The sequence below is a fragment of the Barbus barbus genome (genome assembly GCF_936440315.1).
Source record: "Barbus barbus genome assembly, chromosome: 50".
Lineage (NCBI taxonomy): Eukaryota > Metazoa > Chordata > Actinopteri > Cypriniformes > Cyprinidae > Barbus > Barbus barbus.
Genome location: NC_136728.1, coordinates 3,194,380 through 3,207,968, shown reverse-complemented (window position 1 = coordinate 3,207,968; position 13,589 = coordinate 3,194,380). Strand labels below are relative to the sequence as shown.

Sequence of the window (13,589 nt, the reverse complement as noted above, 5' to 3'; positions counted from 1 at the left end):
TCTTTCAACGATAAACCTCATCACAAACAAACGAAGGGCGTTGCAACCCGTTCTCATTCGTCTCTTGTACACCAGTGTTAATTTTGGCAGGCATTTTTGATTTAGTCTTAGTCTTTATCTTGAGAAGAAAAAGCTAAATAGTCTTAGTCACATTTTTGTCATTTGAGTCTTTCATAGTTTTAGTCTCTTTTTAGTCGACGGAAAGTCATTGCATTGTCATCTTTTAGTCATTACTTTTAGTCAAACTGCAGTTACCAACATTTATTTTGGTAGCTATTTTATATGTAGTATTCAAACAAAAATAGTCATCAATTCTTCTCTCTTTAGACCAAATCAATTAAGCTTAGTTATGAGAAATTTGAATCAAGGATTGAATTTGGAAAAACTGGTATTTTTCAGATACAGTAGGTTTACTTAACAAGTATACATTTATTTAACATATTTGTTAACATTTATGACAGATAATTAGGAATGCTGTCCATTTAAGACGGAAGGTATGTGTAATAGCCTACTGACATACATTCAGTTTTCACCCACCTGTTTAAGCTCACTTAAACCATAACGGACTGTATTTCCGTGAGATACTCTACATGAGAGACATTTGGACTGCTGTGTGTGTATTTGAGCACTGAGAACTGATCGCGCGCTGTATGAGAACTGAAGAAGTGGAGCGTGCGCGAGAGAGAGCACTTCTATCAGCGCGTTTCCCCCTATCGCACCTTCACTGACTTTAAGTTAATCGACAATGAATTGTGACTCCCGGGAAAAATGGGACGTCTGGTCACCCACTCCCTAACCCTTCGGGTGCTGAGGCCATTGTTTCAGATCGCTAGTTCGCGTTTTGGTAGCCTATCCGTCCACCGCGGCTGCCGTACTGAGACTAGATATACAAACGCCCCTTATCCAATGACAGAGACGCACATTTTGAAAGACAAGACAGTTAACTTAGCCTATAGGATGTATTTTGAATGTCCGGTAGTCCTCAAATAACATTTTAGTCCCGTCTCGTCTTGTTAACGAAGACGCGCATAAATTTCGTCATAGTTTTTATCATCAGATATTAGTTTTAGCTCGTCAATGCTCGTCTTAGTCACAGAAAAAAGGTTCGTCGACGAAATTAACACTGTTGTACACCACATTGGGTGTGAGGGTTCCATATACTTAATCAATAAACTTTTTTCCTGCATTGTTAGAAGTTTTCTACCCCTTTTTCCCCTTTTCTTTTTCCTCTTTACTTCACCCTCTGTCATTTTACCCCCCCCCCCCCCCTTTTTTTTTATCTTTCTCTAAATTAATTGGCTATCTTTTTCAACAGTTCAAACTGTGATGACTCTGCTCTTTCCTGATCCTTATGAATCTCCACCCACACATGCTGTGTATACTGTGGCTGACATTTTTGCTCAATTGTCACCAGTAAACATCTCAAGGCTCTGCCAGTCACACAGAGTGGCTGTACACTTCCTGTCTCTTGTGATGTGAACAGAACCCTGGATGTCCAGTTTACATTCCTCGTGTCAGCCGACACTCTGAGATGGACATCACCCAGAATTGTTGCACCCCTTTCTATACTGCCCACTGGTTTGTATAGTTGGTCTTAAGATAGGGGGCCACAACTGGTCTGACTGGGATTTCAATTACACTTAATGTGTTTTCCAGTTGGGAAGGTGTTGGGTCACAGAGCCTAAACAAATTATTTGTCAATTGTCGAATTGTTATATGTTTGTACACCACATCTTCCCAACATATTCCTGGCCATTCAATTGATTTTTCTCTCAAATTTGTAATATTGATCAATTTTCTAAGAAGATTATTTTTCTTGTATTCTGTCAGCTTTTGTATCTGCCCACCCAAATCAACAAAGCTTGATTCCAACCAAAAATGGTTGTGGATACCTTGTGTTCTTACCAAAGTTTCCTGAAACTGATTTTCTCTTTCACTGTCACATTCATTCGATGTTTCAATGTGTTTCTTTTTCTCTGTTCGTTTCATTCAATTTTGGATGAGACAGGCACAAAATAATGGCAAATTTCCATACACACACACACACACACACAGCCGGCCCCCACCTTTGCTGCTCTCCTTCTCTCCCGCTCAACAGTGAGAAGTCAAGCGCTCAAACACACACAGCCGGCCCCCACCTTTGCTGCTCTCCTTCTCAACAGTGAGAAGCTAAGCGCTCAAACTGTCTCTTCTTTTTTTACAGCAACCAACCAATTCTTCCTTCTTTTTTAATAACAACTGAGTTTCACGGTTTGGATCACAGCGTTGACACTTTGGAGAATGTCCAAACAATCGACAAAGCCAATTTTTTGGAGTATTTTTTGTTTGTTCGACTCTTATTATTCCATTAACATACTCCATTCAGTATACTGTCTTCCTCAACACATTTACAATTATTTACACTGGTTCTTTCTTTCTAATTCTACCAAACAGTATTTACATATTTATATGTATCCAGCAATAACAGCGCAATACTGCTGGCAGAGTTAGTGATTCAAGCAAACATTCAAAGCTTCAGTGTATCAACACTCACATATAACAAACAAAGACTAACAGTTCAATCTGCAGATACCCTTCCCTACGGGTCTGGTGCCACACTCTGGACACACACTACTACTTAATGCCCGTCCCTACGGGCTGGTGCCACAAACAGGACACTCACTACTACTTAATGCCCGTCCCTACGGGTCTGGTGGCACACTCTGGACACACACTACTACTTAATGCCCGTCCCTACGGGCTGGTGCCACAAACAGGACACTCACTACTACTTAATGCCCGTCCCTACGGGTCTGGTGGCACACTCTGGACACACACTACTACTTAATGCCCGTCCCTACGGGCTGGTGCCACAAACAGGACACTCACTACTACTTAATGCCCGTACCTATGGGCTGGTGCCACAAACAGGACACTCACTACTACTTAATGCCCGTCCCTACGGGCTGGTGCCACAAACAGGACACTCACTACTACTTAATGCCCGTCCCTACGGGTCTGGTGGCACACTCTGGACACACACTACTACTTAATGCCCGTCCCTATGGGCTGGTGCCACAAACAGGACACTCACTACTACTTAATGCCCGTCCCTACGGGTCTGGTGGCACACTCTGGACACACACTACTACTTAATGCCCGTCCCTACGGGCTGGTGCCACAAACAGGACACTCACTACTACTTAATGCCCGTCCCTACGGGTCTGGTGGCACACTCTGGACACACACTACTACTTAATGCCCGTCCCTACGGGCTGGTGCCACAAACAGGACACTCACTACTACTTAATGCCCGTACCTATGGGCTGGTGCCACAAACAGGACACTCACTACTACTTAATGCCCGTCCCTACGGGCTGGTGCCACAAACAGGACACTCACTACTACTTAATGCCCGTCCCTACGGGTCTGGTGGCACACTCTGGACACACACTACTACTTAATGCCCGTCCCTATGGGCTGGTGCCACAAACAGGACACTCACTACTACTTAATGCCCGTACCTACGGGCTAGTGCCACAAACAGGACACTCACTACTACTTAATGCCCGTCCCTACGGGTCTGGTGGCACACTCTGGACACACACTACTACTTAATGCCCGTCCCTACGGGCTGGTGCCACAAACAGGACACTCACTACTACTTAATGCCCGTACCTACGGGCTGGTGCCACAAACAGGACACTCACTACTACTTAATGCCCGTCCCTACGGGTCTGGTGCCACACTCTGGACACACACTACTACTTAATGCCCGTCCCTACGGGTCTGGTGCCACACTCTGGACACACACTACTACTTAATGCCCGTCCCTACGGGCTGGTGCCTCAAACTGGACACCGGTGCCGCAACCTGGACACCCACTACTTATGCCCGTCCCTACGGGCTTACTAATCTACTTAACACCTCTTGTGTTATCTATTCTACTAATGGGCGTATCCTTTGACACCTGCAACTCATCAATCTATACTCACTTAATTTATTTTAAACATTCTTAAATTCGTTGATTGGTGAGGCCCTGTCCTAGATTACCATGACAGGCGCTACCCTAGTCAACCACGCAAACAATCTTATATCCAATATATAAACAAAAATTGCTCACCTGAGGCGCCTTTAATTTCGGAATATTTGCGTGTTGACCCGGACCCTCGCCCGCAACGGCCCTCCAGGACACCAGGCCCCAGTCCAATCCTGTTCGTGACGTCAAGTTTATGTAGTGGCCCACCGCGGTTGTTGTTCGTCTGGATCGCAGTCAGTGCAGCAAGAAAGGCTCAAACAGCAGAGTTTCAGGTGTCAAAGGAAGACTTTATTACAAAGTAACAAAGCCGAAGAGTCAGCCGCCACATTCACTGTCTCTCTGGTCTTTGTTTGTTCAGATGCCACATTTTATACCTTTTCGCTATCAACAATGTATCAAGGTTAACGCTTTTCTATTTTTTATTGGCCATATCTTTTTGGCATGCCACCAATATTTTGCACCCCTTTTGATCCGTTACCTAATGGTGGAATATAGCTGAATCTGCCCTTTTTTTAAAATATATGGCCTTCCTTTGGTGGAAGGTGATTTCATCCTCCTTGATGTCTGGTTGCCTTCCCTTGGTGTCTGCACCTGGCATCATGTAAACTCACAATGAACCCACAGTCTATGCTACTTTAACACATTATACAATACTTTGATATTACATTCTCTTTTCAGTAATATTAATAAGATAATAACATTTCTGTATTTTACTACTGAATTACACAATAATAGTTTTGGTTAAAACCATAAAAGCACTCTCATCCAATATCTGTAATCAACACCAACAGATCCTATCTGACAGCTCGTATCCTTCCCTTAAATATGACTCACAATAAAAATAACTGAAATAAGTGACTCACAATCACAAGTTAAAAAATAAAAATAAAAAATGTGTAAAGTCAATGAGTCATTCATTTCCATGAGTGTCTTGCCGTTGTCAAATCAGAATTTTTGGAATATAGCACACTCCAGACACCTGGATAGCATAGATACAGTAAACAGTATTATGATTTGCATTCTGTGACATTATGGAAACATGTTTAGAATTGACTCACTGCTTCCACCCCTTATTTGCATTAGTACCCTCAGGCCTATAAGCCTAGCTAATGCTCATTAAAATTACAAATCATCAGACTGCACCATGTTCCATCTATGATCAGCGAGAAGCACAATTATTTAAAGTCTTGGGGCTGAAATAGTTATTATTATTATTCAGGCTTGTATCCATTTTTTTTTTACATTTTTAAGCATCGTTGTGCATTTATTTCCAGGATTGATCGTGTTAGTGATCACGTCTGTCCTGCTCCAAAATGAAAAAAAATAAAAATATGAAGTTACTTAACATCAGTCTGTATTCCAAGTCTAGAAAAATAGCTTTTTTTTTCTTTCCTTTTTACAGTTGCACAGATATGATCATTATAAACTGTAATTATTTATTTAATTATTTAAAATACTTTATTTATTTAGTTTGGCTAAATCTTAAATGGCTGTTGCATTAAATTACTTAATATTGAGTCCATCATCTATGTACCTTAATCAAACTGCTGAGATCAGAGAGCTTTTGAAAAGAAAAGAAAAAATGCTGTATAATAAAAAACAATTGACTGTGACAATCACAATATAAATTAAATGAGGTATTTTAATTAATAATTAATATAAAGTTCTTATGCATATGTGCTTATATATATATATATATATATATATAGCATATATGATGACAATTAATGGAGAATATATATATAAATGTTGGGATGTTTTTTTTTTTTTATTTGACTAAAATGAAAACTAAAAGAATTTCAAATCACATGAGCTATATTTTATTCACAATAGAACATAAATAACATAACAGATGTTTAAACTGATCAATTTTAAGATTTTATGCACAAAATTAGCTAATTTCAAATTTGATGGAATCTGGACTGACGCGCATCATGACGTTGCAAAACTCCACCTTGACGTGTTTCAACTAGGTCCTGTAAGCAATTGTAAATGTTTTCTTGCGTCTCCACAGCGTTCAGTCAGGTTCTACTGTACAACGTGGAAGCTTGAAGATCTGTAATAATGTCTGGAAGAGGTAAAGGAGGTAAAGGACTCGGGAAAGGAGGCGCTAAGCGGCACCGGAAGGTTCTGCGGGATAACATCCAGGGCATCACCAAACCCGCCATCCGTCGTCTCGCTCGCCGCGGCGGAGTCAAGCGTATCTCCGGTCTGATCTACGAGGAGACCCGCGGTGTTCTGAAGGTGTTCCTGGAGAACGTGATCCGCGATGCCGTTACCTACACCGAGCACGCCAAGAGAAAGACCGTCACCGCCATGGACGTCGTGTACGCTCTGAAACGACAGGGACGCACTCTGTACGGCTTCGGAGGATAAACACGTCCATGTTATCAGAAACACACAAAGGCTCTTTTAAGAGCCGCCCATCTTCTCGGCTAAAGAGTTTTTGGTGTTGTAATATGTGGTTTGTAATACGTTTTACTAGTGATATTTTTATTTTATTTTATATTTTGGCAAATAAACCGTTACGCAAGACATTGTTCCTAGTGTATTTCTAAGAGACACAGTGACATGCACTTCAGTATCATAGCTTGATGTTCATCATTTAATGGTTTTATTACAACGATAATAACGAAACAATCGTCAGAAGTGTACTCCGCCATATTCACACTTTCTATTGAAACCCGTCGCACAGCTTTTTCATGATTCTTTGAAAAAATTAACTCAAAATAATTGCATGTTTTGATTTTTTTGATGTTTTTTTTACTCCTCAAATAAATGTACATAGAAAATAGATACTGTTATAGTATGTTTACCAACATATTATAATGATTTCTGAAAAATCATGTGACACTGAGGACTGTAATGATGCTGAATATATAGCATTGCCAGCGCATGAACAATTGCATTTTAATTATATTCAAATAAAAAAGGTTATACATATATATATATACACACATTAGCATAGTTTCTAATCTAAAAAGATGTTTTGATGCACTTGATTAACTTTGTTCAAACGGATAAATATTCGCTGAGGCTAGAAGTTCAGTCAGTTCTGTAGGGCTGGGTGTTGAGTCTACACGGTTCTCATGTGACATTTAAGTTCCGCAGCGCCGCTCTGTAGCATTTCACTGTATATTCCGTCTGTCGACGTGTAATAGCCGCTCAGAGACATGCCTGAAACCGCACTTAAAAAGAAATCGGCGTCTAAGCCCAAGAAAACGGGCCCGAGCGTCAGGGACCTCATCGTCAAGACTGTGTCCGCCTCCAAGGAGAGAAGCGGGGTGTCCCTCGCCGCCCTGAAGAAGGCTCTTTCTGCGGGCGGCTATGATGTGGAGAAGAACAACTCCCGAGTTAAGCTCGCCATCAAGAGTTTGGTGACCAAAGGCACCCTGGTCCAGACCAAAGGCACCGGTGCCTCCGGCTCCTTCAAGCTCAACAAGAAGCAAGCCGAGACCAAGAAGAAACCCGCCAAGAAAACTCCCGTGAAAGCAAAGAAGCCTGCAGCTAAGAAACCCGCCGTCAAGAAATCCCCCAAGAAGGCCAAGAAACCGGCTGCAAAGAAGGCGGCAAAGAGCCCCAAAAAGGCGAAGAAGCCCGCAGCTGTCAAGAAACCAGCTAAGAGCCCCAAGAAACCAGCAGCGGCTAAGAAAGCAGCCAAAAGCCCCAAGAAGGCCAAGACAGCCAAACCCAAGACGGCGAAGCCTAAAGCAGCCAAACCTAAAAAGGCAGCTCCCAAAAAGAAATAAGCCTCATTCTTTGTTATTTTTTTCTTCTTCCCAAACAAAACGGCTCTTTTAAGAGCCACCCACCTGCTTCAATTAAAGAGCAAAATATCATGTATCTTAATTAAATGCTTATTGGGGCATTTGAGAGGGAGCGCGTGTATGCTCTTATCTCAGTACAATACAGTCTACAATAGATTATACTTCATAGAAAATAGTTATCTATTAACTTTTATTCACATTAGCATTTTAAATATCTGAAACAAATGAACTGATAGGACGCATGTAGCTAAAACATCGGATGCTATTCTTGATTTAAAGAGAATGTCAGACTGATCTACTTACAAAGAAAATCAACCATTTCTTTGTTTTTCCAGTGTTTATGTGGACATATTTATTCAATGCGGGATAATGTTGGTTATTGCACTGTCTTTTGCATGAAACGCATTTTATATGTAAAAGCTTTAAATTTCCTGTTAATTTTTTTTTTTTTTCCCTGTTCATTCATCCACTCATTAGAACAGATGAGAATGAAAGGCTGGCAGAGAGGGGAGGGGTTTGGAGTTTTGGAGGGGCTTGCTGTGATTGGTTTGCAGCTGTGACAGATTCTGACCAATAGACGACGAGCACTCTCTCTTAAATACTGACTGTCCCGCCGAAGCGCTGTTATATCTACATCAGCTTTAACATACGTCAACAATGAGTGGAAGAGGTAAAACCGGCGGCAAGGCCAGAGCGAAGGCTAAGACTCGCTCCTCCAGAGCAGGGCTGCAGTTCCCCGTCGGTCGTGTTCACAGGCTTCTCCGCAAAGGTAACTACGCCGAGCGCGTCGGTGCCGGTGCTCCGGTTTATCTGGCCGCTGTGCTCGAGTATCTGACGGCTGAGATCCTGGAGTTGGCTGGAAACGCCGCTCGGGACAACAAGAAGACCCGTATCATCCCCCGTCACCTGCAGCTGGCGGTGCGCAACGACGAGGAGCTGAACAAACTCCTGGGACGAGTGACCATCGCTCAGGGCGGCGTGCTGCCCAACATCCAGGCCGTGCTGCTGCCCAAGAAGACCGAGAAACCCGCCAAGAGCAAATAAATTAAACCGATTTCAGTAAACTCCAAAGGCTCTTTTAAGAGCCACCCACCTTCTCTATAAAGAGTACTTTTAATTATAAATTTAAACGGTTTATTTTTATTACATGTATATGGTTCTGTATATAAGCTACAGTAAACACGATTTGCATCTTATCCGCTGGACATGAGTGGTGCCAAAAGAGCAAGTTATAATAGTGATGTGTACATCAACTAGTGAATGGACCCGCAAAAAAGGATTCTTCAATGAAAGAAAACAAATCTGAATACATGAAAATATATTTTTTGCTCTAATTGTAACAAACCTTCTGGTGACCATGTAAAGGGAACCAAAAATGGGACACTGAACAGAGACCATTTGAGCGGGAAACACAGACCGCAGCGGCTTTTTCGAAAACAGGAAACGGACTGTGATTGGCTGCCTCACGCTGCGACGTAAACACAACAGCCAATCAAATGCTGCTGGTGACGCACCGCCCAATGCGGCAGGAGAGCTTAAAAAGCCTCTGCACGTGAACATAGTCATTCTGTTCAGTAGAGCTAGATCGAAAACTAGAGAAAATGGCCAGAACCAAGCAGACCGCTCGTAAATCCACCGGCGGCAAAGCCCCGAGGAAGCAGCTCGCTACCAAAGCCGCCCGTAAGAGCGCTCCGGCCACCGGCGGCGTCAAGAAGCCTCATCGCTACAGGCCCGGCACCGTGGCTCTGCGAGAGATCCGTCGCTATCAGAAGTCCACCGAGCTGCTGATCCGCAAGCTGCCCTTCCAGCGTCTGGTGCGAGAAATCGCTCAGGACTTCAAGACGGACCTGCGCTTCCAGAGCTCCGCTGTCATGGCCCTGCAGGAGTCCAGTGAGGCTTATTTGGTCGGTCTGTTTGAGGACACCAACCTGTGCGCCATCCACGCCAAGAGAGTCACCATCATGCCCAAAGACATCCAGCTGGCCCGCCGCATCCGTGGAGAGCGCGCTTAAACTCCTGCTGACTCCAACCCTAAACACCAAAGGCTCTTTTCAGAGCCGCCTAAATCACACTACAGGAGAGTTTCTGCTGTAACACGGAGTATAACGAGTAGGATGGGACACCATCTTAATATTTTAAGGAATTTTGTTTGGAGTTAGGTTTCATTCGTTTGAACTATTTTAGTTTCCCATTAAAGAATACACATACAGGCAAAGCAGACTTTAAACGTTAACTTTGTCTCAAAATGACAAACTTCTCTAAGTTGGTGATAATAATATTAAAAATGCGTAATATACATGTATAATTCAAGTGCAATTTCATGAATGGTAAGTCCTCAAAAGCCACCCACACTTTCACATAAAGGGTCAATGTTGAAGTAGTGTTGTTTTGTGTTCTAGGTGTAAATGTGGTTTATTTTTAAATATTTGGTTTCATGGTAAAAAATAAAAGTCTTTTTATAATAAAAAAAATATAGTATTTAAGCTGAACAAAAATTATAAATGCAACACTTCTATTTTTGCCCTTATTTTTCAACTCAAAGATCTAAGACTTTTTCTCTGTTCACAAAAGACATATTTCTCTCAAATATTGTTCACAAATCTGTCTAAATCTGTGTTAGTGAGCACTTCTCAGGGGCAAGGGAAGGTGTTTTATGTAGGGGGTGCTGGGGGGGGTTAGTGAATTTCTGCATATAAATATTACGCCAAATAGAGACAGAAAATCGTGCTATAGCCTATGCACTTTCATGAGATCGTGTTAGACAACAATTAGCTAACTTACAAATGGAAATAGGCTACAATGAATTCATAATGTTTTACATTCAAGCTTAAAAACCCTTAAAAAGTATAGTGAAAAGTTCTTTAAAAGCATCTGGAATGCAATAAAGTAATTTTAAAGCTGTTTTTAAAGCATTTGCTGCATGGATTAAAAAAGATAGGCCAATAAATAATTCACAGGCCTGTCAGTCAGACAAAATTGTGTCGCAGCAAATTCTTTAAATTTCAAGGACAGAGATTAACATACTTTTTTATTATTGAATACAATTATAAAATAAAACGCAAATTATAATGGGGTCTGCTTTAGGCTTTCCCTTATTTTTATATTTTAGACGGTGATGGGGAAGAAATGACTCTCCATCTCCTCATTGGACGTGCAGAGATAAATATATGCATCTTAACGGATTACATAGGCTAATGAAGAGTTTTTGCAAACATAATCAAATCTCTTTTCATAGTCATATCCCAAATATCTAAGTATACATATACAATATAATATATATATAACAAAAAAACAGGGGGTGCTGCCCGTATCCATCCATCAAGATGCCGATTAGACAGCATGATTATTGCACAGGTGTGCCTTAGACTGGCCACAATAAAAGGCCACTCTAAAATGTGTAGTTTTCCTGTATTGGGGGGGTCCGAAAACCAGCCAGTATCTGGTGTGACCACCATTTTTACCATTTTCACGCAGATCAACACATCTCCTTCGCATAGAGTTGATCAGGTTGTCCGCGAAGTTGATGGATATTGGCAGGAACTGGAACACGCTGTCGTATATGCCGATCCAGAGCATCCCAAACATGCTCAATGGGTGGCATGTCTGGTGAGTATGCTGGCCATGCAAGAACTGGGATGTTTTCAGTTTCCAGGAATTGTTTACAGATCCTTGCAACATGGGGCCGTGCATTATCATGCTGCAACATGAGGTGATGGTCATGAATGAATGGCACAACAATGGGCCTCAGGATCTTGTCATGGTAACTCTGTGCATTCAAAATGCCATCAATAAAATATTATATGCTTGCCGGTCAGGGTATATTCTGGCAAACCGTTTGCCAACTACGTCTAGCAATCGGCAAAGCAAACTGTGGTACACCCCATTTACAAACACGCGATGGGTAGCTCGCAAAGCACCATGTTATTTTCTGTTTTCCCAGCACGAACGGCATAAAGCAAGAGGGTTAAGAAGTAAGAGGCGGGGCACCAGTTAAAAAATGTCAAAGTTAAAGTTCACGCAAACAGGTATTAACAGACAAGTTTTAGTCAAATATTGATTGTTTATAGCTGAATTATTAGAACGCAATTATATTTGGAACATTAGAATATAGCTATTAATCCAATAAAGAATCCAACGATATAAGATATAGTGGCATGACAACCCCATTCTTGTGTTATCTTAATAAAATATCGAATTTCTTATATATTTAAGTTCACACCTCCATTGTGTAATATAATTGTAAAGTCCATAAACATAGATTTAAACCTAATATTGGTTCTCAAACACAATTAAATAAATGTGTTTTTGCTAATTAGGCCTATGTCATATATGTTATTACTTCTTGTTTGTGAATAAAACTTCAAAACATAATCAGTTGCTCTTTTTTAATATTATTAAAATTTTAACTACTCTCATTATTTACTTTTATCTTTGATGTTTACAGTAAATGTGCAAATTACTACATGGACTATTATTTTAGCCATTAAATAAATGTCATTAAAATGTGAAAATGTGTTTAATTGTTATGAAAAGCCTTTAGAATAAAACTAAAACATTTCCTTGTGAATGTACTGTAGGTTTGCTCAATTCACAACTTGACCAATTCAATATCTCCATATGTTGTGGTAAGCTTGTAGAATTGACCTAAAACCTTATGAAAGTGCTGCAGGGTTGCTATTGCAAAATCTCACCATGATTCTAACCATATAGAGCATTGTGTGTTTTCTGTAAAAAGTTTGGGCACCCCTCAGAGACTGCATAATAATTCGCCCTGTCTTTATAAGAAAAGATCGTGGTGATATGCCATTCAGTTTCTAGAGAAAGCTGGATAATGTGATGTTTTTCAGACAAAAATGCTTAAGTGTAGCAGTATTGAGTTGTATGCAATAAAATCAACTTTGCAATAGTTTGGGTATTGCATTTGAATACATGTAGTCACTTAATACTAATTGACTGCACCAAAAAAAAAAAAAAAAAAAAATTGATTGGCTCAATATTATGGAAGCCCGTTTCCGCCAATGAATAAAAAATAAAACAAGGTAATTGCGACTTTTTATCTCACAATTTCGGACTTTTTTTCTCGCAATTCTGAGATATAAACTCGCAATTCTGACTTTATAACTCGCAATTCTGAGATATAAACTCGCAATTCTGACTTTATAACTCGCAATTCTGACTTTATAACTCGCAATTCTGACTTTATAACTCGCAATTCTGAGATATAAACTCGCAATTCTGACTTTATAACTCGCAATTCTGACTTTATAACTCGCAATTCTGACTTTATAACTCGCAATTCTGACTTTATAACTCGCAATTCTGAGATATAAACTCGCAATTCTGACTTTATAACTCGCAATTCTGACTTTATAACTCGCAATTCTGACTTTATAACTCGCAATTCTGACTTTATAACTCGCAATTCTGAGATATAAACTCGCAATTCTGACTTTATAACTCGCAATTCTGAGATATAAACTCGCAATTCTGACTTTATAACTCGCAATTCTGACTTTATAACTCGCAATTCTGACTTTATAACTCGCAATTCTGAGATATAAACTCGCAATTCTGAGATATAAACTCGCAATTCTGAGATATAAACTCGCAATTCTGACTTTATAACTCGCAATTCTGAGATATAAACTCGCAATTCTGACTTTATAACTCGCAATTCTGACTTTATAACTCGCAATTCAGACTTTATAACTCGCAATTCTGAGATATAAACTCGCAATTCTGAGATATAAACTCGCAATTCTGAGATATAAACTCGCAATTCTGACTTTATAACTCGCAATTCT

General features: G+C 40.5%; 4 protein-coding genes across 4 annotated transcripts; all 4 read left to right on the top strand.

Moving 5' to 3' along the window:
- Positions 1 to 6,082: 6,082 nt before the first annotated feature.
- On the top strand, positions 6,083 to 6,394 carry LOC306868004 (histone H4; the record flags this gene model as incomplete). Its single annotated transcript, XM_079413972.1, has 1 exon — positions 6,083 to 6,394. The coding sequence occupies one exon, from the start codon at positions 6,083 to 6,085 to the stop codon at positions 6,392 to 6,394; it is 312 nt and encodes a 103-aa protein (XP_079270098.1).
- A 797-nt stretch (positions 6,395 to 7,191) lies between these two features.
- On the top strand, positions 7,192 to 7,767 carry LOC306867993 (histone H1-like; the record flags this gene model as incomplete). The annotated part of the gene is made up of 1 exon (XM_079413961.1): positions 7,192 to 7,767. The coding sequence occupies one exon, from the start codon at positions 7,192 to 7,194 to the stop codon at positions 7,765 to 7,767; it is 576 nt and encodes a 191-aa protein (XP_079270087.1).
- A 672-nt stretch (positions 7,768 to 8,439) lies between these two features.
- Positions 8,440 to 8,829, top strand: LOC306868007 (histone H2A-like; the record flags this gene model as incomplete). The annotated part of the gene is made up of 1 exon (XM_079413975.1): positions 8,440 to 8,829. The coding sequence occupies exon 1, from the start codon at positions 8,443 to 8,445 to the stop codon at positions 8,827 to 8,829; it is 387 nt and encodes a 128-aa protein (XP_079270101.1). The 5' UTR covers positions 8,440 to 8,442.
- A 557-nt stretch (positions 8,830 to 9,386) lies between these two features.
- LOC306867994 (histone H3.2-like) lies at positions 9,387 to 9,797 on the top strand (the record flags this gene model as incomplete). Its single annotated transcript, XM_079413962.1, has 1 exon — positions 9,387 to 9,797. The coding sequence occupies one exon, from the start codon at positions 9,387 to 9,389 to the stop codon at positions 9,795 to 9,797; it is 411 nt and encodes a 136-aa protein (XP_079270088.1).
- Positions 9,798 to 13,589: the final 3,792 nt, after the last annotated feature.